Source organism: Natrix helvetica, assembly GCF_964273705.1.
Source record: "Natrix helvetica genome assembly, chromosome: 4".
Taxonomy (NCBI): Eukaryota; Metazoa; Chordata; class Lepidosauria; order Squamata; family Natricidae; genus Natrix; species Natrix helvetica.
Genome location: NC_138550.1, coordinates 95,575,529 through 95,603,527, shown reverse-complemented (window position 1 = coordinate 95,603,527; position 27,999 = coordinate 95,575,529). Strand labels below are relative to the sequence as shown.

Genomic DNA, 27,999 nt, shown 5'->3' with positions numbered 1-27,999 from the left:
ACATGTAACACTTTATTGTGATTCAAACTGATCATTTCCAACTTTTGGGATCAGGCTCCTCAAAAGATGCAGTTGTTGCAACAACTGGATTCTAAAACTATTTTTTTTATAATGCAGGAAATCATTGGCTTGTAACGTTAGGAACTTATTCCCTCTCACTTTAAGAACTAAGGTGGTATTTTTTTTAGTATTCAGAATCACTATGTTCCAAATCATGTCTGCAGCCTTTTTCTTTAAAAAAAACCCCAACCCTTAAAACTTTGAGGAAGAAAGGGGCACAATTGCAACTAGAATACTAGCAGAGCAGGCATGAATTCAGACAGCTGGGATTGAGCATGTTTTCTGTGGCACTGTCTTATGTTGCTTTCTTTTGAGTATTGTATAAACTCTTCAGGAATGTCTGCAGTAAAATTCTACAATGGCTTTTATGTGGTGTTCAATGTATCAAAGCATGCATTTTGGATAATGACTTCTGTTTGTGCTTTTCTTCAAGATTGAATCTGGGCAATAAAAAGTATTTATTGAAACTTGTGTGTCTCCCTTAACCTTTCTACAAAGCTTTTGAGAAAATATTCCCACTTCTAGCAGTTTTTAATCATTTTCCATGTCCCGGAATTGTTGGCATACATCCGTTTTGCTCTCATTTGGAGAAAAGATGGGTAGGGCAAACAATATATGTTCCCTTGTTGCACTCTTTCCCTTAAGAATATAGTTTGCTGTTGCCAGTTTCAGCTGAACTATACCAATCTCTCAGGAACAGCAAAGAAGTAGGTGCTCTACACAAGAAATTCTTCTACCATTTTGTTAAACTCTTCGGCAAACCGTAGATGTAAATTATGTTTTCCTTCAGGCATAAAATGCAACCTGCAACGGCAAAGGATGAAAAGGTTAAAGTATGCCAAGGAAACTGGCACTAGCCAAGTTTCACTTGCCGTTTTCCAAAATGACACTAAAATTAGAAATGGCAGCCCATGCAGCCAATGGAAATCCCACTTTGTCATTCTAGGCGTTGCGAGTTCTAGCACACCAAGGGAACACTGGGTTGGTAAAGATTACACTTGTATAGAGATGGAGAAATAGGCTGAATAGAAACAAATCAGTGGAGGAACAGAAATGCATGATCCAAATCATTGTAGTCGTAAGTCTATTCTGGGCTAAGGCCTGATCATTTCTTTAGGCCTGTGTAAGTACAGGCATTGCAATATAACTGATCTGTTTCTTTGAAGGACCTAAATCAGGTTATGGCTTGATTTTAACTCCTTCCAAAGGAAACACTGAATGAACAAATTTCCCTTTCCCTTTGGTTATGCCGGCTGTGGGCATAATGGAGGTTGAAGTCTGAAGCATCTACAAGCAACAGATTGGGGGCCAATAGGGTCCTGGTATTGTCCCACAAAAGTTTTCCTTAGAAATACGTACCTGTTCAGTGAAAGGCGGCTATAGTTTTGCCTCACCACTTACCAAAAGCCCATAGTCTGCTTCCGAAGAAGCAATCCTTGATGTTTCTTCCTGTAATTACTGTAGTTACTCAGACGATAAGCTCCAACCTTTTTGACAAGAGCCATGGTGGCGCAGTGGTTAAAAGGCAGTATTGCAGTCTAATTCTGCTGACTGCCGATTGCCAGCAGTTCGAATCTCACTGGCTCAAGATTGATTCAAACTTCCATCCTTCCAAGATCAGTAAAATGAGGACCTACACTGTTGGGGACAATATTCTGACTCTAAACCGCTTAGAGAGGGCTGTAAAGCACTGTGAAGCAGTATATAAGTCTAAGTGCTAATTACTATTGTGCCTTAATTGATTCAAAATGAATGAGTTTACCCTGGCAATATGTTGCCAAAATGAGGGGGTGATAGTGGAGGATAACCCAGTTAACATTTCATCTTATTGCTCTTAACTCCAAATTTATTTTTATCCTGCCTTTATTATTTTTATAGATAACTCAAAAAGCAGTCAATGTACCTAATATTCCTTCCTCCTCCTATTTTCTCCGCAACAGCAACCCTATTAAGGCAAGTTGGGCTGATAGAGAGCGACTGGTCCAAAGTTACCTAACCGGTTTTTCATGCCTAAGACAGGACTAGAACTTGCAGACTCCTGATATCTAGGCTAGCACTAGACCAAACTGGCTCCCAATTTGCATTCTCAAGCAGAATAGAGATTTGTGCTTCAGGGAAACTGTAAGTTGAACTTAATGTGAAAAGTTCTTTAATTCCTTAGCCATCTTGGAAATATTTGTATATTTCTGCAGCACTCTTAAAAATTTATAGCACCTGAAGTCACCTATAATAAAAGCAGGAAGATGTGGGAGGCGGTTAATGTTTTACAAAATGATAAATATTCATTACATCAGATTCTCATCCAACCAGTGAAGTATGAGACTTACCGTGAACCTTGGATATGCTTGTGGAGATATTCCGCATGAAAACGGGGTACCAATGGGTCTTTCTCACCATGTATAATTAGCGTTGGGCATTTAATATGAGGCAGCAAACGCTGACAGATATCACCTGTGAAGGAACAAATATATAAATCCTTCCATTCCCCATTATCCAGTCAATAGCTGAAGAAGCTTCTTGGATAACAAGTGAAACATCTTCAAATAAAAACCAGAAAGTCCTGTTGCCTCTTGAAAAAGCACCTTTGGGACAACCATGACCTGGATGACTGAGAATCTCCATAGGGCCTAGGCCCATGATGGCGAACCTATGGCACGCGTGTCACAAGTGGCACGCAGAGCCATTTGTCAGGGCACGCGAGGCGCTGCCCTGTCAGCTGGCCAGCGCGCATGCGCGCGCTGGCCAGCTGAGTTCACCTTTTTAAAAGCCATTTTTCGCCCTCCCCAGGCTCCAGAGGCTTTATAGGAGCCTGAGGAGGGCGAAAAGAGCCTCCCCGCCCCCCCGGAGCCCTCCGGAGGCTTCAGGGACCGTCCGGAGGCTTCCCTGACGCCTTCGGAGCGCTTAAAACCACCCTCCGAGCAAACCAGAAGTGACTTCCGGGTTGCTCGGAGGGTCGTTTTAAGCGTTCCGAAGGCTTCAGGGACTGTCCGGAGCCTCTAGAGCCTGGGGAGGGCGAAAAAAGCATGTAAAAATGGGGGGGGGTCGTGCGTTGTGCGCGCATGCGCACTGGGGGGGTCGCGTGTTGCATTATGGGTGCGGCACGCCCGCACACGACCCCCCTGCGCTCCCCCCACTTGTGGCACGCGAGCCAAAAAAGGTTCGCCATCGCTGGCCTAGGCAATGAGCTAAAATGAATCTTTTTCATTTAAAACAGGCAAAAAATGTGAAAAAGATAATGTACTTTTCCCATTGCAAAACAGCTGTATTTCTCTAACATTAACATCACTGAGGAGCAATTTGGAATAGCAAATGAAAGCTATTGGCTAAGAACAACATTTTCCCTTGTTTTAATCACAGCTGCAGTTGTTTTTGTTCTCTCCTTCCCAATAATGAATACTCCAGTTAATCAAATGCAGATAGTTAAATGAGAAGAGCCGTTTAATGCAATGGTGTTTTATATCGATAAGATGATCTCAATCTTTCTTTTCAATTTTTTTTTTTTTTTTTGCTATCTAGTGAATGCAAACATAATATATTGTGGTTGATATAGGCGTGTCACTACCTCTCCTCCACATAATAATAAATCATGTTTATGATTTGCCTAAAGAGAACCTGGTTGAGTTTCGTGGAAACTGAAGATTATTTTGCCTTTGGGGTGTTTTAATGTAGTTCTTGTTTTTTTTTTAAGTAACCTTCATTCATCTGACAAAGTAACCAAACTCTGTGACCAGTCTAAATATAAATTGCAAAAAAAAAAAAAAAAAAAATCCAAATAAATTACCAGTGTTTCATTCTGTGTATCTTGTGTCATTGTTTCTATACAAGAAACGAAAATAAACATAAGTTACAACTGCCAAAACATCTTAGGGAGATATTTACGCTAGCGAGATTTGAACAGCTTGACACAATGGTCAGATACATTCCATTCTATACCCTACAATGAGCATCTCTGCATTTGCGGAGTGGCAGAGGTAGAAGACTTGGCTCACATCCTATTTGATTGATGCTTGTATAAGGGGGTGAGAGACAGGTACCTTGGTCCATATACCAAATGAATGACCCATTGGGATACTAATATCGAAACAACTTACTTTATGTGCAGCCAGAACCTGAAAAATAACATTTAACACAGCACAGTACTTTTAAAAAATGGTTCAGTTGAGATCTGCATACATGGGACTGATATATATATGGGACACATATACATATACATACATACGTACATACATACATATACATATACATATACATATATACATATATGTATTTGTGTTACAACCCCTGGTATGCCCAAATATGGGAGGGAGCTCACTACTCCCCCTTTCTGTCCTTCGGCTCATTACAGAAGACCAACCAGGCAGAAAACCATATTTTTATTTTTAATGTTGCCTTTGCCTTTGCTACAAATACAACACAAATATACATATATATATATACACACACACACACAAATATGGGAGGGAACCCTCTGCTTCCCTTTTCTGTCCTTCGGCTCACTCCAGGGGACCATCCAGGCAGAAAACCATATTTTTAATGTTGCCTTTGCTACATTTGTGTTGTGCGAGCAAAGTGTGGTCAGAGCTGCCGTCTTTCTATAAATCTTGGTGGGGGGGTGTGGTTGATGTTTGTAGATTGGTCAGCTGTTACATCTACCAATCAGGATGCAACTACACAGCCAATCAACCCACTTACAGCAACAAAACCAACACTCCACACACACACACCCCAAGATTTATAGAAAGACCACGCTTTACTCGCACAAGCACGAAGCCGAAAACACCAGCCTGAAGATGGCGAGTGGGATCTCACCGAAACGTTGCCAAGACAATCTCAATCTTATATGGGAAAAGACCCGAATACAACAAGACCAGCATACCTAAACCCACGAAAATCTACAAAAACACACAGACACACAGACACACACTAGGAGCCTTCCAGGCAGAAAACCATTTTTGTATTGCATTTGTGCTGATAAATAAATAAATGGAGACTAGTATAGATATATTTCAAGCTATTTGGCTCTCATCGGTTAGCCATACCCTTACTGGGATTTGAACCTGGGCTGTTTTTACATGTTAGGCAGTTGTATTAGCCTCTAAGCCACAAGCTCTCCTTTATCAGCTGAGCCAAGGAAATGATTAAGTGTTATGTCAAAGCACTTGGTATGCCCAAATATGGGATGAAGCATGTGTGTGTGTGTGTGCACGCGCCCACATACACACAAACACACATCCATATATGAGAAGGGAAAATAAACAATGCCCAATTTATATGTCATTAAACGTACTCTGCACAATTAAAAATTACACTTGTAACATGATTCAAAACATTGCTGCATCCCTCCCGTCTCCGAATATATCTAGAAGATTAAGTCTTGAGGGTCTTTCTTCATACGTGGAGCAACAATGTTCATATACATGACCTGGTGTAAGCACAGGCACACACAAAAAATACCTACACGTGAAACTTCATGGGTTTTTAAAACAAGACAACTGTGCCATGACCATAATGAAAAGTCTGTTAGGTAAATCTAACATTTTCATCTGAACTTTGAAATCACAGATTAGCATTTTAGGCAGAATTACCATTCTAAAGGAGTCTTGTTGGGCATATAGGAAAATTGGACATTATTATTTCTTAAAATTTGCTACCCACCTTGGAAGTGACTCTACGAATCACCAAAATGTTAAACAGAGGGTAGTAATTATGACTGCTTTATTCCCCAGTCTGGAGGTTAATTCTATATCTTTCCCCTAATTTAACCTTTCCGTCCTGAACATGTTGAACAACAGTTCCAAGCAGAAAGCACTTAAGATGACCTTGTTGGAGAAACCCAAACAGGTGGTAATTATTTCTGAACAACTATTGCTTTTAAACTACTACTGGCAATGATTGACTTAGCTCCGGAGAAGCAAAAATAGGTAAAGTTAATACGTACCGTATTAAAATGGAAGTAAAACAACACAAGCAACTCATATGCAATAAAGCAGCTTCTTATTCTCCCCTATATTCCTAGCAGGGGTGTTGTAGGGGGGGGGATGGAGACATGTTAGGACGTTTGAAAATGAAGTTTTCTTTCACCCCACCCCGCCCCACTTCTCAGGTAAACTGAACATCCCTCAGGTTATGAATGAATTAGAATAATTAAAACAATCACACCTGTGTTGTTCTTATGATCCAGCCTGGAATTAAGCAGAAACCAGACTTTGACTTATCTCATGTGCTTTGCAGGTATAATTGACTCAATAAAGGAGGAATGAAATAGGAGCATTTCAGTTACTATTTGTTGGGCTCCAAAACATTTTTGTTCCATTCAAGAAACAGGGCACATTGGTAATTCTTGATAAAAAAAAAATTAAAAATTACTCTCTAAGGGAAGTTAAGATGTCATCCTATGATAAATGCTGAGTTTATGAACTGTTTACACAGCTGAGTCCTTCTATCTACCATGGAAGACAACCATTGCCTTGATGTTTATTCTTCATCAGTGGAAGGAACACTTCAGGTGTACTGTGTGAATTTACAGTAAAGGTTGGCTTGAATAATTTGGGTTTTCTTTGTGAGGCACCATGTGACCAAATTTGATTTTATGACTGTTTTTATGATCGTCATAAACTGTGTCATGGTCATTAAGTGAAATATGTGGTCATTAAGCAAATCCAGCATATCTAACGGGCATTTTTGCCATTGCAAACCATGATCATATGACCACGGGGTGCTGCAACCAGTCATAAGGGTAAATCAGTTGCCAAGCGCCTGAAATGTGACTATGGGAGTTCGTGTGGCAGTCAACTGGTCATAAGGACTACCTACAATGAGTTTATAATCTTTCCATGCAAAAATCTATTTCTAGATGTTCTTACAAACTGTTGTAAGTACTGTTCTTACAAACTGCCTATGCTGTACTTCAATAAATACTTCACCCTTTGGCACTTCAAGTTCTCCACTCAGAGAAAATGAGGGGCTGATCACAAGGTTATACTTTACTGTTAAGGGCAGCTTCTGCAATCAAATGGCCTCCAGCTGTGTTAAATTACAATATTCCAACTCAGCTACTGTTAGTGAAGGGCAATGCTGATTGAGGATGATGGAATGTATAACACCTCTTGAAAACATTAGGCTAGGAGACACTTCTTTGTTCGTTCCCAGTCTCTGTGGTCATCTAGGGATGCAAAGGGCTTGAATGAGCTCATTCAACTTCCTCAAACATAGCACCATGAGCTTCTGAAAGCAACTATGCTATCCCATAAACACACACACACACCAGTCTCTCTTTCACATGCAACTTTTCCTGAAAACAGCATCAAGAGAAAGATGGCAGGAATGAAAAGTTGCAGCAAAGCCAGGAGGATAATGTATCTGGGATATGGGAAACACAAAAGTATTACTCTTTTAAATAAATGAGATAAAACAAACTAGGCCACAGTTCCAGGTTCTTACCATCTGGGTTTTGCATGAACTGGGAGATTCCATCTACCCAAGCTGAACATATTTTGCTGAAATATTCATGTCCGTACATTGCTTCCAAAGGTTTTCTTGTTTTTTCACTCCATTTTGAAACATCACGGATACCTGTATGTAATGATAAGATATAGTTTTCCCCTCAGTATTATCTCTGACCTGGTATGCAATTTCTAAATGCCTGTCTGAGCATTTTGAACCCACGGGGTATTTTAAAAATGATTAAATTGCTTGAAAATAATTAGAGGCTCTTTAAATGCATACGGTATACTTCATATTTTGATATGTTGGCTGCTGAACTGAGATTTTTATATATTTTATATTATTCTTAAAATGTATATTCTGAGGAACTGAATCAACCAATGAGTATTTGAAGAGGTTAAATGCAAAAAAAATTCAAAAATGAAAATTCTAATCTTCAGGCATTAAAAATCTCTCTGGAATTATTGTTGCTCCTATAAAATATGACTATCTCTTTGAAAATATTTGCATTGGAAATGTTGTTTGTAATAGGCAGAAAGGTTTAACAGATTTCTAGATTATTGAGAACCATAAGGCAGGATTTCTAATGACTTCAATGAACAATATTCACTGTAGAATATTTAGATAAATATGTAATATAAGCACAGAGGGTCTATAACAACTCACCATGGCCAACTCACCACAAGATAATTCACCATTCTCTGTTGGACAACTCACCATAGGAGGACAAATGTTACTCATCACATATCTCTCATATCTCACTATTTCTCATCACATACCTTAATTTCCAAGTAAAAAAGGAGTTTACCTAATTAGAATATACATTGCCTCCTGTCACTTTCTACACTGAGACTATAAATGAAAACATAATTTTCTTCTGCAAGGGGATGAGAAAACATGTATTGTGAGATCACTATGGAAACCATGTGACCTATTATGTCTACCTCAGAGTTAGGCTTGTGATATTTCCTTATTTTGGGATGATTGTGGTTTGTATAGATGCCTATATAGTAAATCCCATACATACCTCATTTTTTTTTCATTTAGTCTAATAAATAGCTTTAGCAAACTCAAAAGCTGCTTTTATATCCTTTTACGATAGTTTGGTTGGTGGTGTAAAATATTTCAGGATTCTATACCTAAAGCCTTGAGCAGCTTCAGAAAAGGCATTTGGATCCCTTTGATTTAACTCTTTGAACATGGAAAATGTTGCCTAGATCCTGCTCAGCCACTCAGTAAATTGGTACAAAAGGACTTTACATATAGTGGTGTTGAACAGAATGTACAGTTTCATATTTCAAAATCACACAGACCACCATATGAAACTCATGAGCCGTGCAAAGGAATGATCACAGGGACACATTTGAACTCAAAGGATGCGTAGTAAGGGAGTGTTCAAACTAAGCACTTCCTTAGTGAAAGTAATCAACATTTGGACCATTTTCCTATCCAGTGTCTTTAGCAGTTGCTGAAGCCTATTAAATATTTATCACCTTCAGATGCTTTAAGCAACATTGGAACTTGTCTTACAAACCCATTTCGGAAATCTTAGCTCCAAATACTTTTTACCAAGAAAGAAATGTGCCCATTTAAGTGGCATTTGCTGAGTAGAAAAGGAGAAAATGTATCATTATTGTACTAATTGGATTATTTTCTTCCACAGAGTAATCTGTTATTCAGAGATTGTAACTACTTTTATTTCTTTTGCCTGCTGCGCTATTTCTCATTAAGAGAATCTAGATTTTTTTTAAAAACAAAGTGGTAGTGGTTGTTTTTGTGTACACCATGCTACTTAATTAAGTAAAAGTATCTTGTTTGGTTTGCTGGGTTTTAAAAGTATCTTGGTCTAGAATAAGGCTCAAGTGAAAATTACTCATTCAGTTAAATGCAGTTAACAAGGGGGGGGGAGGCAAAATATTTTATTTTTGATTGAATTTTTTTTGATTGAAAATATAGTTATTCTTTTAAAAGATATATTTATAATATGTGCCTATATATAATATTTATATAAGCATAATATGTATGTATGTGTGTATATGTTTGTATGCATGCATGCATGCATGTATGCATCAGAATTTAGCAGTGTGCCATAGGAAAATGCTCTGTTGCCAAAGTATCTGAAACTGATTTAGAGATGAGGGCATAAGTCATGATTCTGAGGTTCCTTCCATTCCAGGAACAGCCTACTTGATGTTGCTGGATGATCTCTTCCAATGGGTTCATGTACATGTTAAATAAATAAGGGAGAGATTTAAACCCCATGGCACTGCATATCGAAGAGCCCAAAAGTTGGCTCAAGGTTCAAGGACATCTCATCTCACAGGAAATGTCTACTTCATCAACGTCTACAAAGTCAAATGCCTTCTGACATGACTCTGCAGGATATTACCCCATCCACTCTTCAGAATCCGTTCAATTGGCATCCTATTGCAAACAAATGTGAATTTTATCTGTCAAATGCCTTACTGAAAGGTTGTAGCAGCCCTCTAGTGGTTCTTTTAGTTATTCTCCCCTGACACAGTCCTGATCACCCTAAAAATATTTGCTGGATAGCATCCAATGGATAAGTGCAGAGAAGTTATAATGTAATGGAGCTCCCTCTGAAAACCCATGGGATTCATCAAGTGATTAGGAAGAACCTCTATCATTGATCTATCCTCTCTACAGAGATTGATGGTGCCACTTAACTCCATTGGTGATCAATCCACAACAACAGACTAATTTAACACCCTCCACTTCTGAGCTGCTCTGGAACATAAACTAGATCCAATGTGTGGACTTCTCTGTATGTACGGCTTATGATGACCAATCCATGGACAGGCGTGTGGTTATGATAGCAACCAAAAAAATCTCAAGCCACCTCACTCCATCGGGAAGACTGAAATTATCAAGTACTAACAGACTGGGAGACTCGACCACCAACCCATCATAATATATTTCAGTTGAAAATCCTGAAATATAAACAAGATTTTGGCATTTTTGTGTGAAATCACACAACATCTGGGACAATTTTTATTTATTATTAATGCTGTGTCCAAACCACTGCACAAGATCACACAACTAGTGTGCGACTGATGAACACTAATGGTATAAATTATGATACTCATATATTATTGTAAGGTGAAATGTTATAATTTAAAAGTTATATGGATAAAAATATGCATTAATATCAAATTGATGCATTTAGCACTTATTTTTTTCTTACAGTAGCCATATGCTTTAATATAAATTTTCATTATTGTTCATTTAAATTTATTATAGCTGCCCAACTCCAGTAGAATCTGGGCAATGTACAAAACAGGAAAAAAAATCCATAACAACAGATAAAACTTAAAACCACAAAGAAAGCCCAGACTAAAACAAATTTAAAAATGACAAATCAAACTAACCTAAACAAATCACAGTTCCTGAAAATGCAATATTTTAAGCCGAGGCCTGGGACCAAAGCCAGATTTTAAGAGCTTTCTAGAACCCTAGGAGAGAGGGTATTCGTCTCGTCTCTGGGAGAAGGAATTTACCATTGTTTAAAACAACAAAAAGAAAAGAAAGCTAATTTGGTGTACTGGTTAGAAGCACTGGGCTATAAATCAGGAGTTCTAGTCCTGCCTTAAGACACAAAGCCAGCTAGGTAAGCCTGGGCCGATCGACTTCTGTCAGTCCTAGGAAGGCAACAAGCCATTTAAGTTGCCAAGATAACTTGCAGGGACTTGTCCAGACTGTTGTTAGAAGTAAAGACAAACTTGAAGGCGTACAAATATATATAACCAGACCTACACAATCCCTCTCATAAACATTCTGTTTCTTAAATTTGGTCCGATATTATAATGTTCTATGACAATAATCTTGAGAAACAAAAGGAAGAGCCACAGCCAGAGCAATGGTCAGGCAAGAGATATCTCAACCAGGAGTGGTATTCACTTACCTTCCCTACCGGTTCGCAAATGTGAGTGAGCACACGCTTATCCGCACATACACGCAGCCTTCCGCACATCCGCTTTGGCTAAAAAAAAGTGCCTAAATGGGATGCCATAGAGCCAAGGTGGGTGGACAGAGCCACCCGCAATTTCCGCTACCGGTTCAGGTGAACTAGTCGGAACTGGCAGAATACCACCTCTGATCTTAACCCGCAGAAGGATCAGGGGAAGAGAAAGTGTCTCAGAAGGAACCTTCCCTAGTTCTTTTGGAACCAAAAGGAAGGGAGGAGTGAAGTGCTTTCAGAGTTGCAAGATTCTGTTGGTATAACCTTTCAATAAAAATAGTGTTACTACTCCTGGTTTGTTTGTTTGTTTTTTGTCTGGACTACCTCACTGGGCTGACAGATACCCTGTTTCCTTGAAAATAAGATCTTCCCGGATAATACACCCAATCGGGCTTTTGAGCGCATGCACTAAAATAAGCCCTTCCCCGAAAATAAGCCCTCCTAGAAAATATTGCAGCACAGCCACAGCCATGAGGTGACCACACTCACCACCTCCTGCACCTCAAAAATGATAAGACCTCCCTGAAAATAAGGCCAAGTGCTTATTTTATGGGTCAAAAGAAAATAAGACCCTGTATTATTTTCGGGAAAACACAGTACATACCATTGTAAAGGTAAATGTTCACCATCCTCTTCTGTAATATTTGCAGTGGTTCCCCACACCACCATTTTGCGGATCAAATCTGGATATTTTGCAGCTATAACAAGTGTGGTTATTCTACCATCACTCCATCCCCCAAAAATTCATTTTTGTGAATGGGGGGCTTGGCCTAAAGTTAACCAATTCTTCAAAAGCAATACCTTTTCACTGATATAAAAGGAATTTAACATGGCTAAATCTTCACATCCACTTCTGTAAAATTCGCAGTGGTTCCCCACACCACCATTTTGCGGATCAAATCTGGATATTTTGCAGCTATAACAAGTGTGGTTATTCCACCATTGCTCCATCCCAACAAGGAGAACTTCTGAAACTTCAGTGTCTTGTGGAGCATCAGGAAACAGATTGGAATTAATTCATTTTCATGGACGTTCGCCAATACATACCATTGTAAATTTTCACATCCTCTTCTGTAATGATTGCATTGGCTCCCCACACCACCATTTTGCGGATCAAATCTGGATATTTTGCAGCTGCAATGAGTGCGGTTATTCCACCATCGCTCCATCCCAACAAGGAGAACTTTTGAAACGTCAGTGCCTTGTTGAGCATAAGAAAACAGATTGGAAATAACTCATTTCCGTGAATGGGGGCCTAAAGTTAACCAATTCTTCAAAAGCAATACCTTCTCATTGATATAAAAGGAATTTAACACGGCTTAATTGTGTGCAACGAAGCCCAGTAAATTTATTGAATAATATTACTAAATCATATTATATATTAATATATAATATTCATATTAAAGAATACTAACCACAAGAATGATCAGCAATTTTGTTTAGGTTTCAATGACAACTGGGCATTCAAATGATAGCAGGAGCCTTGTATCTGGAAGCACCAGTGGAAGGATGGAGAGCACATTATCTCTTTCACTGCCCTTGCAATAATTTTCTTACCACTCTTCAATCCACGTCAATAAGTAGAATAATACCAATTGTTACCAGTGCAGTCACATATTCTCTAGAGCAGCATTTCTCAACTGTAACTTGAAGATGTGTGGACCAACTCCCAGAATTCCTCATGCTGGCTGGGTAATTCTGGAGGTTGAAGTTCACACATCTTCAATTTACCAAGGTTGACAACTCCAAAGAGCCAGTTTGGTTTTCAGGTAGTCTTTGACTTACAATGGCAAATGGTTGCTGATCAATGAGGTCATAAAACATGACCACGTTGCTTTGTGACAGCAATCCCTGAAGTCTTGGTTACCATTGTGGGCTATAGCAACTGGTTGCAAAGGCAAATCGATTGCCAAGCTCCCAGATTGTGATCATGTGACTGCGGGAATGCTAGACAGCCAAAACTCCAGAGACTGGTTGCAAACACCATTTGTTCAGTAGGCTAGAAAATGGGAGACCATGAGTTCTAGACCTACCTGGTTTTGCGCCAGTCACTCTTCCTCAGCTCTAGGAAGGAGGCAATGGCAAGCCACTTCTGAAGTATAGGTGATCTTTTCTCAACTTCTACTTGTTCAGCAACCATTCAAGCTTGTAATGCTGAACGAGTGATATTTATGACTAGTCCTTGAAGTTCCAGATGTTTATGACTAGTCCTTGAAATTCCAGATGTTGCAGTGGCCTTGTGGTCATGTGATCATGATCCAGGTGTTCAGTGCTCAGCTTGTGATTATGACATCCAGATGTCCTACACTCAAGTGGTTGCCATTTGTGACTTTCTTGGCCAATTTCTGACAAACTCAGAATGCTGCCAATGGTGACTACATGATGTCCCTGCTTAATGACCTACAGTAACTCACTTAATGATGACAACCAGGAATACCAGAATTGCTATTGCTCAGAAGTGCAGTCATGTAACAACACACTTTATGACTGCAGTGTTTAATGACAGCAATTCTAGTCCAAATGGCCATTGTTAACCAAGGACTATCTTTATTGCCTAGAAATCTCCAGTGACTTGTTGTTGTGGCTGCCAGAGGGGAATCAGATGAGGAATCAGATGAGAAGGTGGTGTGGGAGTCAGGGCCAGCATCAAGGCAATCTGAGAGCTCCGAGGGGGAAGAGGGATTGGATCTGTCAGAGATAGAGACAGAGGCAGAGCCTGGGCTGTCCATCAGCCATTAGATGGAGAGTCAACAATTCCCAGGTCTGGAGATGGCTGATGAGGAAGAGGAGGAACAGCCTGGTCCAGTGCCTGGTGGGTGAATGCACAGAAGGCAGAGGAGAGGAGAGCAGCAGAAATCTGTGGGCCGGTCCTTGGGACGGAAGAGCAACCGCTGCTAGCAAGCCCCACCCTAGCTCTGGGGATAAAAGGCAGTGAGATGGAGATGAATAGGTGTGGCAGACAACTATTCATCTCCTTGCCGGACAGACTTGTTAGCCTGCACTTCTGAATCCTGTCTGGAAATTATCAGAATTCTTCTTGAAATCTGCATCGCCTTTTGAGTGTGCGTGCATGTATCTCTGCTGCTGGAAGAAAGCAAGTGCGCCTTCCAGGAGTTCCTTTGCAAGTGTGGGGTGAGACAGACAGAGGGACGGAGGGAGGGGGAGAGAGAGGGAGAGAGAGAGGGAGGGAGAGGGAGGGAGAGAGAGGGAGAGGGGGAGAGGGGGAGAGGGGAAGAGGGGAAAGGGGAGAGGGGGAGGGGGAGAGAGAGAGGGAGGGAGAGGGAGGGAGAGGGGAAGAGGGGGAGAGGAAGAGAGAGAGAGAGAGATCAAGAGAGAGAGAGCGCCACTTCAGGGGGAAGGGAGCGAGCGTCAATTTCCACAGCACTTAGAGCAGTGGTTCTCAACCTGTGGGTCGGGACCCCTTTGGGGGTGGAATGCCCCTTTCACAGGGGTCGCCTACGACCATCGGAAACACATGTTTTCAATGGTCTTGGAACCGAGATACCAATTTGATGGTTGAGGGTCACCACAACATAAGGAACTGCATTGAGAAGGTTGAGAACCACTGACTTAGAGACTTTGTAGCCTGCTGTGAGAGAGTGGCTGCTGGCGCTCCTAATAAAGGGAATGTTTCGTTAAAATACAAAGGGCTTGTCGTGTTTGAGAGATACAAAACAACAACAACCAGCATGTCCTCTATAGAAACATTCTGCTTCTGAACAAGTTCAATCTTCATTCTCATGAAGTTTCAAAGGCACAACCTTAGAGGTTCTACTTGCTGATTTCCAAACTTCATGTGCAAAATTCTCAGTAATCAAAGGTTTCCAAACCGGGTTTCAGAGAAGCCTGAACATATTTACCTGCATCAAGTCAACAGCATCTTTTGCGTCTCTTTCAAAAAAGTCTGGAGGAAAATCTCGGACTGGAGGGATTGATTTTCCGTATCCTCGAGGGTCCCAGGCAACAACAGTAAAAATCTCCTTGTTCATATTCTTCAGCTGTGGTTCAAAATCAGTCTGACCGCTGCCTAAATCAACACACAAAAACACTGCAAGATCATCATGACCAAGAGAGAAACTTATTTCACGCATATTAATATATGCAAAAGAAAAACTTAAGTCCCAAAAGCACGATCAAATTAACTACAGGTAGTCCTCAAATTATGTCTGCAATTGAGCCTAAAATGTATGTTGCTAAGTGAGACATTAGTTAAGTAAATTTTGCCCCATTTTACGATTTTTCTTGGCACAGTTGTTAAGAGAATCATTCCATTTGTTAAGTTAGTAACATGATTGGATTCCCCGTTGTCTTTGCTTGTCAGAAGCTCACAAAAGCTGATCATGTGACCATGGGATACTGCAACCGTCATAAATATGAACCAGTTGCCAAGCATCTGAATTTTGATCATGTGCTACAATGGCCGTGTGAAAAATGGTCATAACTCACTTTTTTTCAGTGCTGTTGTAACTTTGAATGATCACTGAAGGAATTGATGTAAGTCAAGGATTTGCTCTATCTTTATGTCTCTTGTTTGACTATTAAGAAAGCTAAGGATTGTTCCCTTTTGCTGCACTATGATCAATTTCATTTGTTATTCTCCAACCATTGTAAAACCAATCATTTTTTCCTTGGCTTTCTCCTCACAAACTCACTACCACTGATTGAGTAACTATAAAACATCACCCTCTCTCCAGTGGAAAGCTAAGCAGTGTTCTACCTGAATGCAGCTAGTATGACAGCAGGAAGAAAAATGCTTGTATCTTGAGTTGGATTCCAGAGGAACAGTTGGAGGGCTGTTTTTATTATTTGCAATGTGCAATTTATGGATGTAGGAGACAGTACTAGATGTGGGAAGATTTCATATACTGCGCTAAGCTCAAACTAATCAAACTCTTTGATTAAATGGTAAACAAAGTAAAAAAGGGAGTTATGGTTACTGAAGTCACACAACATTTTCTTATAAACACAACATCTCCCTTAAAGCAAGTTGTATTGAGATTTAAGAGCTGACCAGTTGTAAAGCTGATGCAAATGTAAAGCTGATGAAATGTAAGGCTGATGAAATGAAGATTGGTATAGTCAGTTGAAGACTATGAAGGGGTGCACAAAAGTCTTTACCACTTTAAGAGGTGTTTATATAAGGCAGCCAGGAAAGGGCGTGTCTCTCCTTCCTTGGGTCCGGTATCCATTGCTGAGGTCTCAGTGTAGAGTTAAGAAGATTGATTACTTGTCAGGTATTTGCTACCATGTATATGTTGTATGTAAACCACTGTTAAATGTCTACCTCTCTGTTCGCTGTGTTTTGCTCCTGGGTTGTCTCCTAATAGTACTCACACTGCGAACGCTCTGACACAGGTTCACTTTTAGTCAAAGCAGAAATGTGTCTATGTAATTTGAATGTGGTTTGGAATTGGAATTACTGGAATTTGGATGTGTAAAGAGTTCCTGGGAGGCTTGTAGGTTGCCTGTTCATGTGGTAGAGGATTTTTAGTTCTTTTGCTATTATTTCCCCAAAGGTTTCCTCCAGTGTTGGAATTCTGTGATCTCCAGCTAGTTCAGTGGAATTGCAGTCAAGCACGAGACTACAATTCTAGATTGAGAAAGAGAATCCTAGATTGAGAAAGGCTGATCCTGGATCAAACATAACTAACGGATATTTCTACTTTATCGACAATCAAGGCTGAGATTTAAGCAGTAACTCCAAGGTCAGTCAAGGCAGGTAGAATTTTTCTTATTTTACTTACCCTCATTTAGGAAACAGTAATCAAAAACCCTTGGAGATCTCTTGCTATCATCCAGAAGTAAACCAATACATTTTATCTCACCTTCAGTCTATTTGCAGTTAGGTTGATCAACTTAGAGAGTTAGATAATTAGTCTTGCTTAAAAGCAATTATTTTAGAGTCATGCATGACTATAAAGATCTTCAGATAAACGTTATCAATATAGTTTTTGCATATATTATCCATTCCAAATCAGTAGCATAGTACAAGTGTTAGATCCATACCTAACATGCCAGGGAGTAGGAGCACAGCATGATTCCCATTTCCAGTTTGTTGGTAGTGCAGGTGGATGCCATTCACTTCTACTTTTGCTGAAGTTATGGCAGTGCTGGAAGAAATAGCTTCAATTGTTCAATCTGTTCATATTCCATCTTTCTTCCCAATAACATACATAGTTCCTCCCCTCTTCTATTATCTTCACAGTAAGGCACTGTATACAGCAGGGGTGTCAAACTCGATTTCATTGAGGGCCGCAGCAGGGTTGTGTTTCACCTCAAGGGGTCATATTGGCCATGGCCAGAATGTGCACGGCCGGTTTGACGTCACTCATGTCAGGGCGCCTGTGGTGGCCCGATTGCTCTGCCAGCAAAAATGGGTTCCCAATCTCAGTTTTCGGCTGGGACGGCCTCCTGCAACCCAATGCCAGTGAAAACGGAGCTCGGTAGGGCCCTCCATATTCACTGGCAGAGGGTTGCAGGAGGCCGTCCCAGCCAAAAACAAAGATTGGGAGCCTGTTTTTGCTGGAAGAGGCACCATGGGCTGATCCTTTGCTCTTTCCAGGGCGGCCCCGTGGGCCGGTCTAAGCACCCCACAGCCAGGATATAGCGCCTGGGCCTTGAGTTTGACACCCATGGTATACAGCATGGCTCTTCTCTCTCTTAATGACACACACAACCATCTATTGTGTTCAACTGAGGTATAGTTTTGTGTCTTAAAGCTCTAGTCTAGTCCAACTTTCCAACTCAGATTTTTGCAACAAGGTATCTATTAGGCACAAAGCCAGTTGAGTGACCTTGAGCCAGTTACTTTCTTTCAGCCTTAAAAAGCAGGCAAGCCATTTCTGAAAATCCTTCCAAGAAAACTGAAAGGATTCATTGTGTCCATTAATCAGACACAATTGAATGGAATTGGGGGGGGGGGGATTCCTGCTAAATGTGTTTTCCAAAATTCCCAATCAGCAAAACCAACGGGTATTTTTGAGTGGCAATTCCAACAATTTTTGTGGACATTAGGTTAGGAAAGGATATTTAATCACAATAACATACTGATTGATTCACTGATTACGTGCCATCAAATTGGAGTCAAGTTAGACCACAGAGGCAGACCTTCTCTTGGGTTTTCTATCCCCAACCTGGACCTTCAGCTGTTCCAACAGTGCACTGATGGTGGGAAAGGCCACAATAGCTACTAAAGCCCTTTGCAAATAAGAACTGCCTTGTTCTGAATTTGCTCACACCGGGTTTTCTCAAATAAACTTGTTGATAATTTTTTTGTGCTTTTAAAAAAAACAAGGCAACAGATATAGCTTACTTTCAAAGCTCAATTCTTCCTTTATTACTTTTGTACAAGTATTCCTCCTAATCAAGATTCAAAAATATTGTCAGAATTTGATTTCCGATAATGAACAAGTAGAAATCAATTAATTTCCATTAATTTGAATGGAAAATACCAGAAACTGTTCTAAGCAGTAATACAAAACAAAACAAAACAAAAATCCCAAGGCTCATGCATAAGCAATTTTAGAAAAGATTTCAAGATCCCTGTGCCTTTAAGGAGTTCAGTACTTATTCAGCTGGGAAATATTTCCTCAAATGAATTGAAATTGTCCTAGTTCAACCTGGAGTGTACCCACTGAAATGAATGGAACATATGCAAATTAAATCTCATTAACTGCAATGATTCCGACTGAATCCAGACCTGCAGATTAGCATAAAATGAAACTTCATTTATTTAATTTCTACTAATAATTGCTCAATGTTGACCTTCCCTCCTCTTTTCCCTACAAAATCCTAACCCTAAATGGGTAACACCTTTCACCTCTGTTGAAAGAATTTCAGAACATAATTCTATTTTGTGAGTTTTACAAAGATCACTAAGGTGGCACAAAAGATAAGGATTATTCCCCACTTATCTGGGGTTATGCATGCACCCCGCACACACACTGTGTGGGTGTGGGTGTGCGCGCGAACACACACGCACGCACGCACACACACACACACACGGCAAGCAGTTCATATTTTTAATATTGACATTGAGTCTTTATTGATTAGCCCTTGGGCCATATCAAAGTGCAAAGTTCCAGAAACAAATTATGACTACAATTTGATAAAAGCAATATAAAATGGAATTTGATAAAATATGATTTAAAATGGAATTGGAATAAAATACAATTTAAAATGGAATTTGATAAAATGCAATTTAAAATGGAATTGGAATAAAATACGATTTAAAATGGAATTGGAATAAAATGCAATTTAAAATGGAATAAAATACGATTTAAAATGGAATTGGAATAAAATACAGCCTAAAATGAAAATGGAATAAATACAATAATCTAAGATGTAGATAAAAAATGATAAAATTATATTCCCTGCAATTTACCCTAATCAGTCCCATATTTTTAATACAAAAGATCTGAGGGAAAAATTCTTCATCCACATTTGATGTGGAAATGCCTCCAACATGGTCAACTTACTTAGAGCTATGAATCCCACATGCCCTTAAGAATAGTATTTGCTGTTTTAAATACTTTTAATTCTGGAGATTATGCAAAAGTGAAACCATCTACTGTAGGTTTTTCTTATCTGATGTCCCCTCAGTGTAATTATTTGTTGAGAAGGGTGAGACCCATAGGGAGGAATCCCGATTGGGAGGGGTGACGACATATCTAACAGAGGAGGAGGAGGAGGCAAGCTCCTTTCACGGGTTTCTTAGTCCAGGGAAGAGGGGAAAGCAGGGGAAAAAGAGTAGTTGTGCCTTCATCACACTAGGAGAATTGCTTTGGCAAGATTTCATGGTGGTTCTATTATACAGGTAGTCCTCGACTTAGGACCACAAATGGGCCCCAAATTTCTGTTGTCAAATGAGACATATGAGTTTTGCCCCATTTTTACCACTTTTCTTGCCACATTTATTAAGTAAATCACTGCAGTTGATAGGTTAGCAACCTGGCTGTTAAGTGAATTTGGCTTCTCGACTTTGTTTGTCAGGTCACAAAAAGGGTTCACATGACCCCAGGACAGGACACAGCAAAGGTCAGAAATATGCACCTGTTGCCAAGCATCTGGATTTTGATGACATGATCATGGGGAATGCTGCAAAGTTTGCAACTCTGAAAAATGGTCACAAGTCACATTTTTCAATGCTGTTGTAACTTTGTACAGTCACTAAATGAACTGTTGCAAGTCGAGAGCTACCTGTACTGCCCTACAGGCAAGAAAGTTCATTCCAGAGCTTTATCTAAGTGCTATTTAGGTCCTAGGTTTCCAGCTCAAAACCCTGAGGGCCAAAGAGCAGAGACCAAATATGACCCTGTTTGTTCTATGGGAGGATCAAACTATTCTCCCACTCAATTCATTATTGGCTGAATTTTAGAAGGAAGGGTAGGATTGCCTCTGTCAAACAAAAGGAATCAGATTTCTCCATCAAACAAAAGGAATTGGATTTCCAGGAGCAGTTGAAGAGTTTAAATTACATGTCCACAAATTCCAGCTAAGCACAGCACACTTAAGCTGGTGCAAGGAAAATCTAACAGCAGCATTTGTGCAATTGTTTGACTACTTTAGATTGGGGGTGGTTGGTTGTAGTTAAGAATGTTGCGAGAGATAGAAAATTAGAATATACAGGTAAGGAGATTGTAGTTCTGAAACAAATTCTGATAAGAGTGAGAGAGAAGAGAAGAGGATATCAATTTTTGACCAAGGCTCTGATTAAAAAAGGTGTTAATTATAGATGGCTCATACCGGAAGGTTTATTATTTACATGGCAAGGACAAAGATACAGAATAGACACAATTGATAAGGCAGAAGCCTTCTATGCAGAACATTTTAGAGAAACAGCTGAGAACACTGTAAAAGAAGAACTATTGGTACAACTACTGGAGGCACCCATAATTGAGATTGAAAAAAGTAGAAGGTGCTGTAGGCGGAATTTATAAAGAAGAAGGTGCGGTGGGTGGAGTAAATCTCAGAGAACAAAGAGAACCCAGATCAGCTAGAGCTATAAATCCTGTATATAAAGTATAAACATGGAGGAAAGAAAAACGGTCACAATCAATGCCGTGTTTCCCCGAAAATATGACAGGGGCTTATTTTCTTTTGCCCCACAAAATATGGCCTTGGGCTTATTATCAGGGAGGGCTTATTGTTTTGGGGCTGCGGGGTGGCTGCTCCCTTGTGAATTGGCTCCCAAAGAGTGGAGTGAAGCAGCAATGAGGTAACCATGCTCACGAGCAGCCGCCCAGAAAATCCCCTCTCCAGCTGGGCAGAGCACCATTCACTGACCTAGGGAGTATCCCTAAGGTGCCAAGCCATGTGGCGCTCTGCCCGCTCCCCAGCTCCTGCAGTGTGACACATTCGGGATACCCCCTAGATCAGTGCATGGAGCTCTGCCTGGCTGGAGAGGGGAGCTGCGCGAGCGCCTGTTCCGCCCACAGCCTCACCAAGCCCTTGCACAGCTCTCCCAGGGCACAGCCGCTGCCCGTCGCCACCCGCCGCCGCCCCGCTCCGAGCATAACTTCCAAACTCCAAAACTCGGGGCTGAGGCTTCCAGCATCGGCCGCTCTAGGAGTGTTCTCTATAGTGGACCAGCTGCTGGAAGACTCTCTGTCCGGCAGCCGGCCCACCATAGAGAGCACTCCTAGAGCAGCCAATGCTGGAAGCCTCGGCCCCAAGTTTTGGAGTTTGGAAGTTATGCTCGGAGTGGGGCGGCAGCGGGCGGCGGCGGGTGGTGGTGGGCAGCGGCGGTGCCCTGGGAGAGCTGCGCAAGGGCTTGGTGAGGCTGTGGGCAGAACAGGTGCTTGCGCAGCTCCCCTCTCCAGCCGGGCGGAGCTCTATGCACTAACCTAGGAGGTATCCCGAATGTGTCAAGCCGCAGGAGCTGGGGAGTGGGCAGAGCGCCACATGGCTTGGCACCTTAGGGATACCCCCTAGGTCAGTGAATGAATATTTATTAGCACAACCAAAGCTTGGAAAAATGTTTACTACACTGGAAATTGTAAGAAAAGAAGAGTGATCTTCTATATTAAAGATAATATTCCAGTGAAATTAATTTATACAGATGAAGAGGGAAGAATCTTGGTGGAAATTATGGATAATATTAAAAAAATACTTTTAATTGCAATTTATGCTCCTAATGAAAAACAAGATGAATTTTACAAAAAACTCCACAAAAAAAATCTGATTTGGACTATACTGATATATGTATGATGGGAGACTTCAATGGCATTGTAAACCAGAATATGGACTACAAAACACACAAAACAATAAAGTTAAAAAGAAAATTGCTTCCGAAATCCTTTTTCAGGATGATAGATGAAACAAATTTGAAAGATATTTGGAGAGAAAGGAATCCTACAGAAGAACAATATACTTTTTATTCAAATAGACATTCATCATTTTCCATAATCGATATGATATGGGCCTCAACCGAACTGATTTGTAATATACAAGAAATTGAGATTGAAACAAGCACCTGGGTGGATCATAATCCAATTATAATCAGATGGAAGGGCCAAAGGATAAGATCTAGATGGACATTAAATAATACCATATTGAAAGAGAAAGACTGTACAGAAAATGGAAAAAGAACTGGCCTTTTTCTTTAAAGAAAATAGAAAAGAAGATACTTCAATGCAGAATCTTTGGGATACAATGAAGGCTGTTATTAGAGGTCTAATAATAGATTACATAAGGAAGAGAAATTTAAAGAAAAGACAAACACATAAAGCTTTAGAGAACGATTACTTGAAAAAGAGTTACAGAGATCTCCACAAAAAAAATGTTAAAATAAAAGTAGATACAATTAAACATAAAATAGATCTACTGGAAAAAGAAGAATTGGCACAAAAAATTAGAGGCACCAAACAGAACTTCTTTGAAAATGCAAATAAGCCAGGCAGATGGTTGGCATATAAACTGAAAAAAGAGAGAGAAGCAAAGAAAATATTGCAGCTAAGAGATGACCAAGGACAACTTAAGTATAGAAATGCTGAGAAGAAGGAAATTATACAAGACTATTATGCTAAGCTGTATGAACAAGAAAAAATAAAAGAGGGAGGAGTCAAAAAATATTTACAGGATGTTAATCTTCCCCAGATACCAAATGAAACCAGAACAATGTTGGAAGGTAAAATAACAATGATGGAGCGAACAGAAGCACTTAAGAAACAAAATAATGGAAAGCCCCTGGGAGCGGATGGATTACCAGTGGAATTCTATAAAACATTTGAAGAATCCTTGTCTCTCCCACTCTTAGAAGTTATGAATCAAGTGATGTCTGAAAGTAGAATGACTAAATCATGGTCAGAAGCATACATTACATTGCTACCCAAAGAGGAGACTGATTTAACACAAACAAAGAATTATAGACCAATCTCTTTATTAAATTCAGATTATAAATTATTTGCATCTATATTAGCAGACAGACTTAAAAAGTACTTAAATAGTTTTATCCACTCTGATCAAAATGGCTTTTTACTAAAGAGACAAATTAAAGACAATATGAGAATGATTTTGAATACATTGGAATATTATGAGGCCCATCCCGAAAAACAAATGGTTTTGATGTTTCTTGATGCACAGAAGGCTTTTGATAACATGAATTGGCAATTTATGTTCTTACAATTAGAACAGATGAATTTTGGTAAGAAATTTATTCAAACTATACAAATAGTATATCATAATCAAACAACAAAGATAATGGTAAATGGAGAACTGACAGATTCTATTGAAATAAAGAGAGGTACGAGACAAGGTTGCCCACTATCACCGTTACTATTTGTCTTAACATTAGAAGTCTTAAACAGAAAGATTAGAAAACAAGAAGAAATAAAAGGAATGAAAATTAAAAAAGAATATAAGCTATAAGCATTTGCAGATGATTTAGTTTTTATCCTTGAAGATCCACTAGAGACAGCACCCAAATTGTTAGAAAGAATAGAGGAGAACGGAAAGGTAGCAGGCTTGAAAATAAATAAAGAAAAAACAAAGATTTTGACAAAGAACATACCATTAAGACAAAAGGAAGAGTTGGTGGAAGTTTTGCAGATTCAAGTCACAAACAAGGTTAAATACTATTATAACAGACTAAAGCAACACATTGCGACTGACTTGATGAAATGGGAAAATCTACAACTATCAATGATAGGAAGTATTTCTACAATTAAAATGAACATTTTACCCAGAATCTTATACCTGTTTCAGACAATTCCAATCAGATTGGGCAAGGACTTTTTTGAAGATTTAAATAAGATAGTTTTGAAGTTTATTTGGCAAAGGAAAAAAGCAAGAATAAAACTCAAGTTGCTACAAGATGCTAGAATGAGGATTGGTCTTACCTGACTGGGAGTTATATTATCAAGCAACAAACCTGATGTGGATTAAGGAGTGGATAACACTAAAAAACTCTAGATCATTGAATGTAGAGGGTCATGATTTATTGTTGGGATGGCATGCTTTTTTATGGTATAAGGGAACTAAAGCACATGGTTATTTTAGAAGACATTATATAAGGGAGGCTTTGCTATTAAATTGGGAAAAGGTTAAAAGGTTACATTACTTAAAAACTCCAGTCTGGATATCAACCATTGAAGCATTTTCATATCCAATAATATATAAAAAGGAACAAACAATTAGATATGTTGAAATATTGAATGCAGAGGGTGAACTCAAATTATCCAAGAGTTGAAACAAGAAGGAATTGAAATGAATTGGTATATATATGTGCAGATACACTCTAGATATAATGAAGATAGAAAATCAAAATGTCTTTATAACAAAATGACTGAATTAGACAAAATTTTAACAGGTACTGATGAAAAAGTAATTTAAAAACTATATGGATATTTATTAGAGGTCAAACTACAAGAGGAACAAGTTAAAGAAACTATGATAGCTTGGGGGAAAAAATTTGGACATGGGATTGATTTAGAGAAATGGCAGAAATTGTGGTCCCAAAATTATAAAGTGACGATATCAACTGCATATAGAGAAATTTGTATAAGATGTTTTACAGGTGGCATCTACCCCCAACGAGAATTGCAAGAACGTCCAAGAATAAATCGGAAGTGTGTTGGAAATGTCATCAGATACCGGGTTCTTATTACCACATGTGGTGGACTTGTATTGAAGCTAAAAGATACTGGACTAAGATTCACATATGGTTGGAGAAAATGATACACAAACACATAGACCTTAAGCCAGAGATTTTTTTATTGGGAATCATACCAGAAATTTATAATAAAGACTTGAAATATTTGATTATAAATGTTTTAACAGCAGCTAGAATCGTATTTGCAAAAAATTGGAAAAATGAGAAAATACTAAAACAGGAGGAAGTTATTCGAAAGATAATGGAGTGTGCTGAAATGAGTAAGTTGACATTTGAAATCAGAGAACAAGATGAGCAATTTTATATGATATGGGATTTGTTTTATCAGTGGTTGGACAAAAAAATCTGAAAATGAAAAATGATTTATTTAGGTTTTAATTGAAGGAGATAAGTGATAATACAATTATGTTGTTAAATAGATTAATAACATACAATGAAAGACTGACATACATTTGAATTGAATAATTTAGTATACTTTGTTTTAAAATGAAGGATAAGGATAATAATGAATCTGTGTACATTTAATAGATGATTGGTGATATTATGCATAGTTCTAGGTAGTGATGTATATTATAAAGATATCTTGTTGATAAATAGTTTAATAAGGAAGTAATGAAAGATTGGTATATTTATGAAGTGAGCATTTAGAATAGTTTGTTTAAAAATGAAGGAATAATATTTTTGTTTGAATGTATGATGTACAAGGACAACAATGAACATAAGCTTACTTGATGATTAGCAGGATTATGCATAATTGAAAGTAGTGATGTATAAACATAAATAGTTGGTAAATTCTTTTATACTGTAAAAATAATCAGAATGAGATAAGTGATTACATAAAGGTATATTGTTATTAAACAGACAATCAAGAATGCAAGGGAATTAGGTTTGTTGAAAGAAAAGAAATAGTAACTGTATTTGAATATATGATGTACAATGAAAGTGAGGTACCTAGTCATATTAGATGGAAAATTTGTGACTGTGTACGTAATTGAAAATATGGACGCACAAAAGCTTGAAACCAAACGACATGCTGTATGTAATGTATGAGAATTTTTTATGTTGTCTTTTATGTTTAAAAAAAATTATTAAAAAAAAGAATGTTGCGGGAACTGGTTGTGCCTTACACAGGTCTCCTTGCACTGGAGGAAGAGACTGAAGAGGTGACCTTTGTGGTTTCCCCCTTTTCCCTACAACTCTGATAGGCAAGTAGTGTTGCACAACAGATCTGATCTGCAGTATGACAAACTAATTTGCACATGGCTACACTGTGGGCTAAAAGTATCCTACTTTTTCATTAGATTTTTGCGATACAGTACTATAAGACATTTCTGAAAAACAGTCTGGTTTAATCTGGCGTGGGATGCATCAAAAAGATTGTAAATGGAGACCCATTTTAATTACAAACAATTTTGCAGTGTGTTTGCCAGGAAGTCTTTATAGAACTTGCTTCCAGGTAATTATGCAATGGTGCACAGTTCAGAGTATTTCTCCTTTAAAAAAACCTTCAGCTTTATTAGTATAATAAATAGGTCAAAGATGGGATGGAAAGCTGTCGTTTTTTAAATTAAAGAATAATTTTAATTTTATTAACTCGCTCAGCTTATTCTCCCAGATAGCTGTTTGTCTAAAATATATGGAGAGAGGGGGGTGGGGATAGATGCGATTGTTCTTCCCCCAGCGATCACTCCTGAAGACTTTGCAGGTGCTTTTCCCACTTACCAATATATTATTTCGCGAGGCGAGTTTTGCGGAGCCTCCGTTAAAGGGAAATAATGTCTATCTAGATAGAGCATTAAGGCTTTTACCTAATCTGATCTTAAATCGGATTCATGCGATCAGACTTCGTTCCATTCAAGGAACCCGGGATCACAAACCATGAAGTCCTAAAAGGCACACAGTGCACAAATTAATAGGCACACACCCCGTGGCAAGACTGCCAAGCGCTTCGGTTGGACCTAAACCCTCTCCAGGTTTGCATTTAAGTCCTCGGGCCCTCTAAATTTATGCAATCAACACCCCCACCCCACCCCTAATTTCGCCACTGCAGCTCCACCCGCCTCACCTTCACTTCGCCCCGGCATTAAACATTCCCGACTTGTCTCTGCGATCAATCACGCGTGCGCACTGCGGTTTCGCCCCCCTCGATCGCGCTATTAAGCTCATAGGTGGGTTCCTCGCGTCTCTTGTCCCGTCCCGCGGGCATTTTTTACCTATAGGCAGCCGCCGTCGATCTCGGGACCGCCGCCAGCGTTGCAGAGCTGGAGAGGTGCGAGAAGAGGCGCCGCAGCCGCCAAAGCGCTGCGTCCGCAAGTCGAGTCATTTTCCTTCCTTCCCCGCGGTCTGTCTTGGGCTGCTCCGCCTTTCTTGTTTCCAGGAGAAGTGACTGCAAGGGGGCGGAATCGCA

General features: G+C 39.4%; 1 protein-coding gene across 1 annotated transcript; it reads right to left on the bottom strand.

Moving 5' to 3' along the window:
• Positions 1 to 499: 499 nt before the first annotated feature.
• BPHL (biphenyl hydrolase like) lies at positions 500 to 27,999 on the bottom strand. Its single transcript, XM_081953393.1, has 7 exons — positions 27,806 to 27,999; positions 17,489 to 17,592; positions 15,343 to 15,509; positions 12,530 to 12,683; positions 7,501 to 7,632; positions 2,388 to 2,511; positions 500 to 864 (listed from the first exon to the last, which is right to left on the bottom strand). The coding sequence occupies exons 1-7, from the start codon at positions 27,913 to 27,915 to the stop codon at positions 777 to 779; spliced, it is 879 nt and encodes a 292-aa protein (XP_081809519.1). The 5' UTR covers positions 27,916 to 27,999; the 3' UTR covers positions 500 to 776.

Bases quoted from the DNA above. Each gene is read 5' to 3' on its own strand.
- BPHL (XM_081953393.1), bottom strand. From the start codon at position 27,915: ATGACTCGACTTGCGGACGCAGCGCTTTGGCGGCTGCGGCGCCTCTTC. The intron at 12,684-15,342 runs GTAAATATGTTC...ATGCTCAACAAG, and splicing joins ATGCTGTTGACTTGATGCAG to GCACTGACGTTTCAAAAGTT. The intron at 2,512-7,500 runs GTAAGAACCTGG...GTTCCTTCACAG, and splicing joins GTTCATGCAAAACCCAGATG to GTGATATCTGTCAGCGTTTG.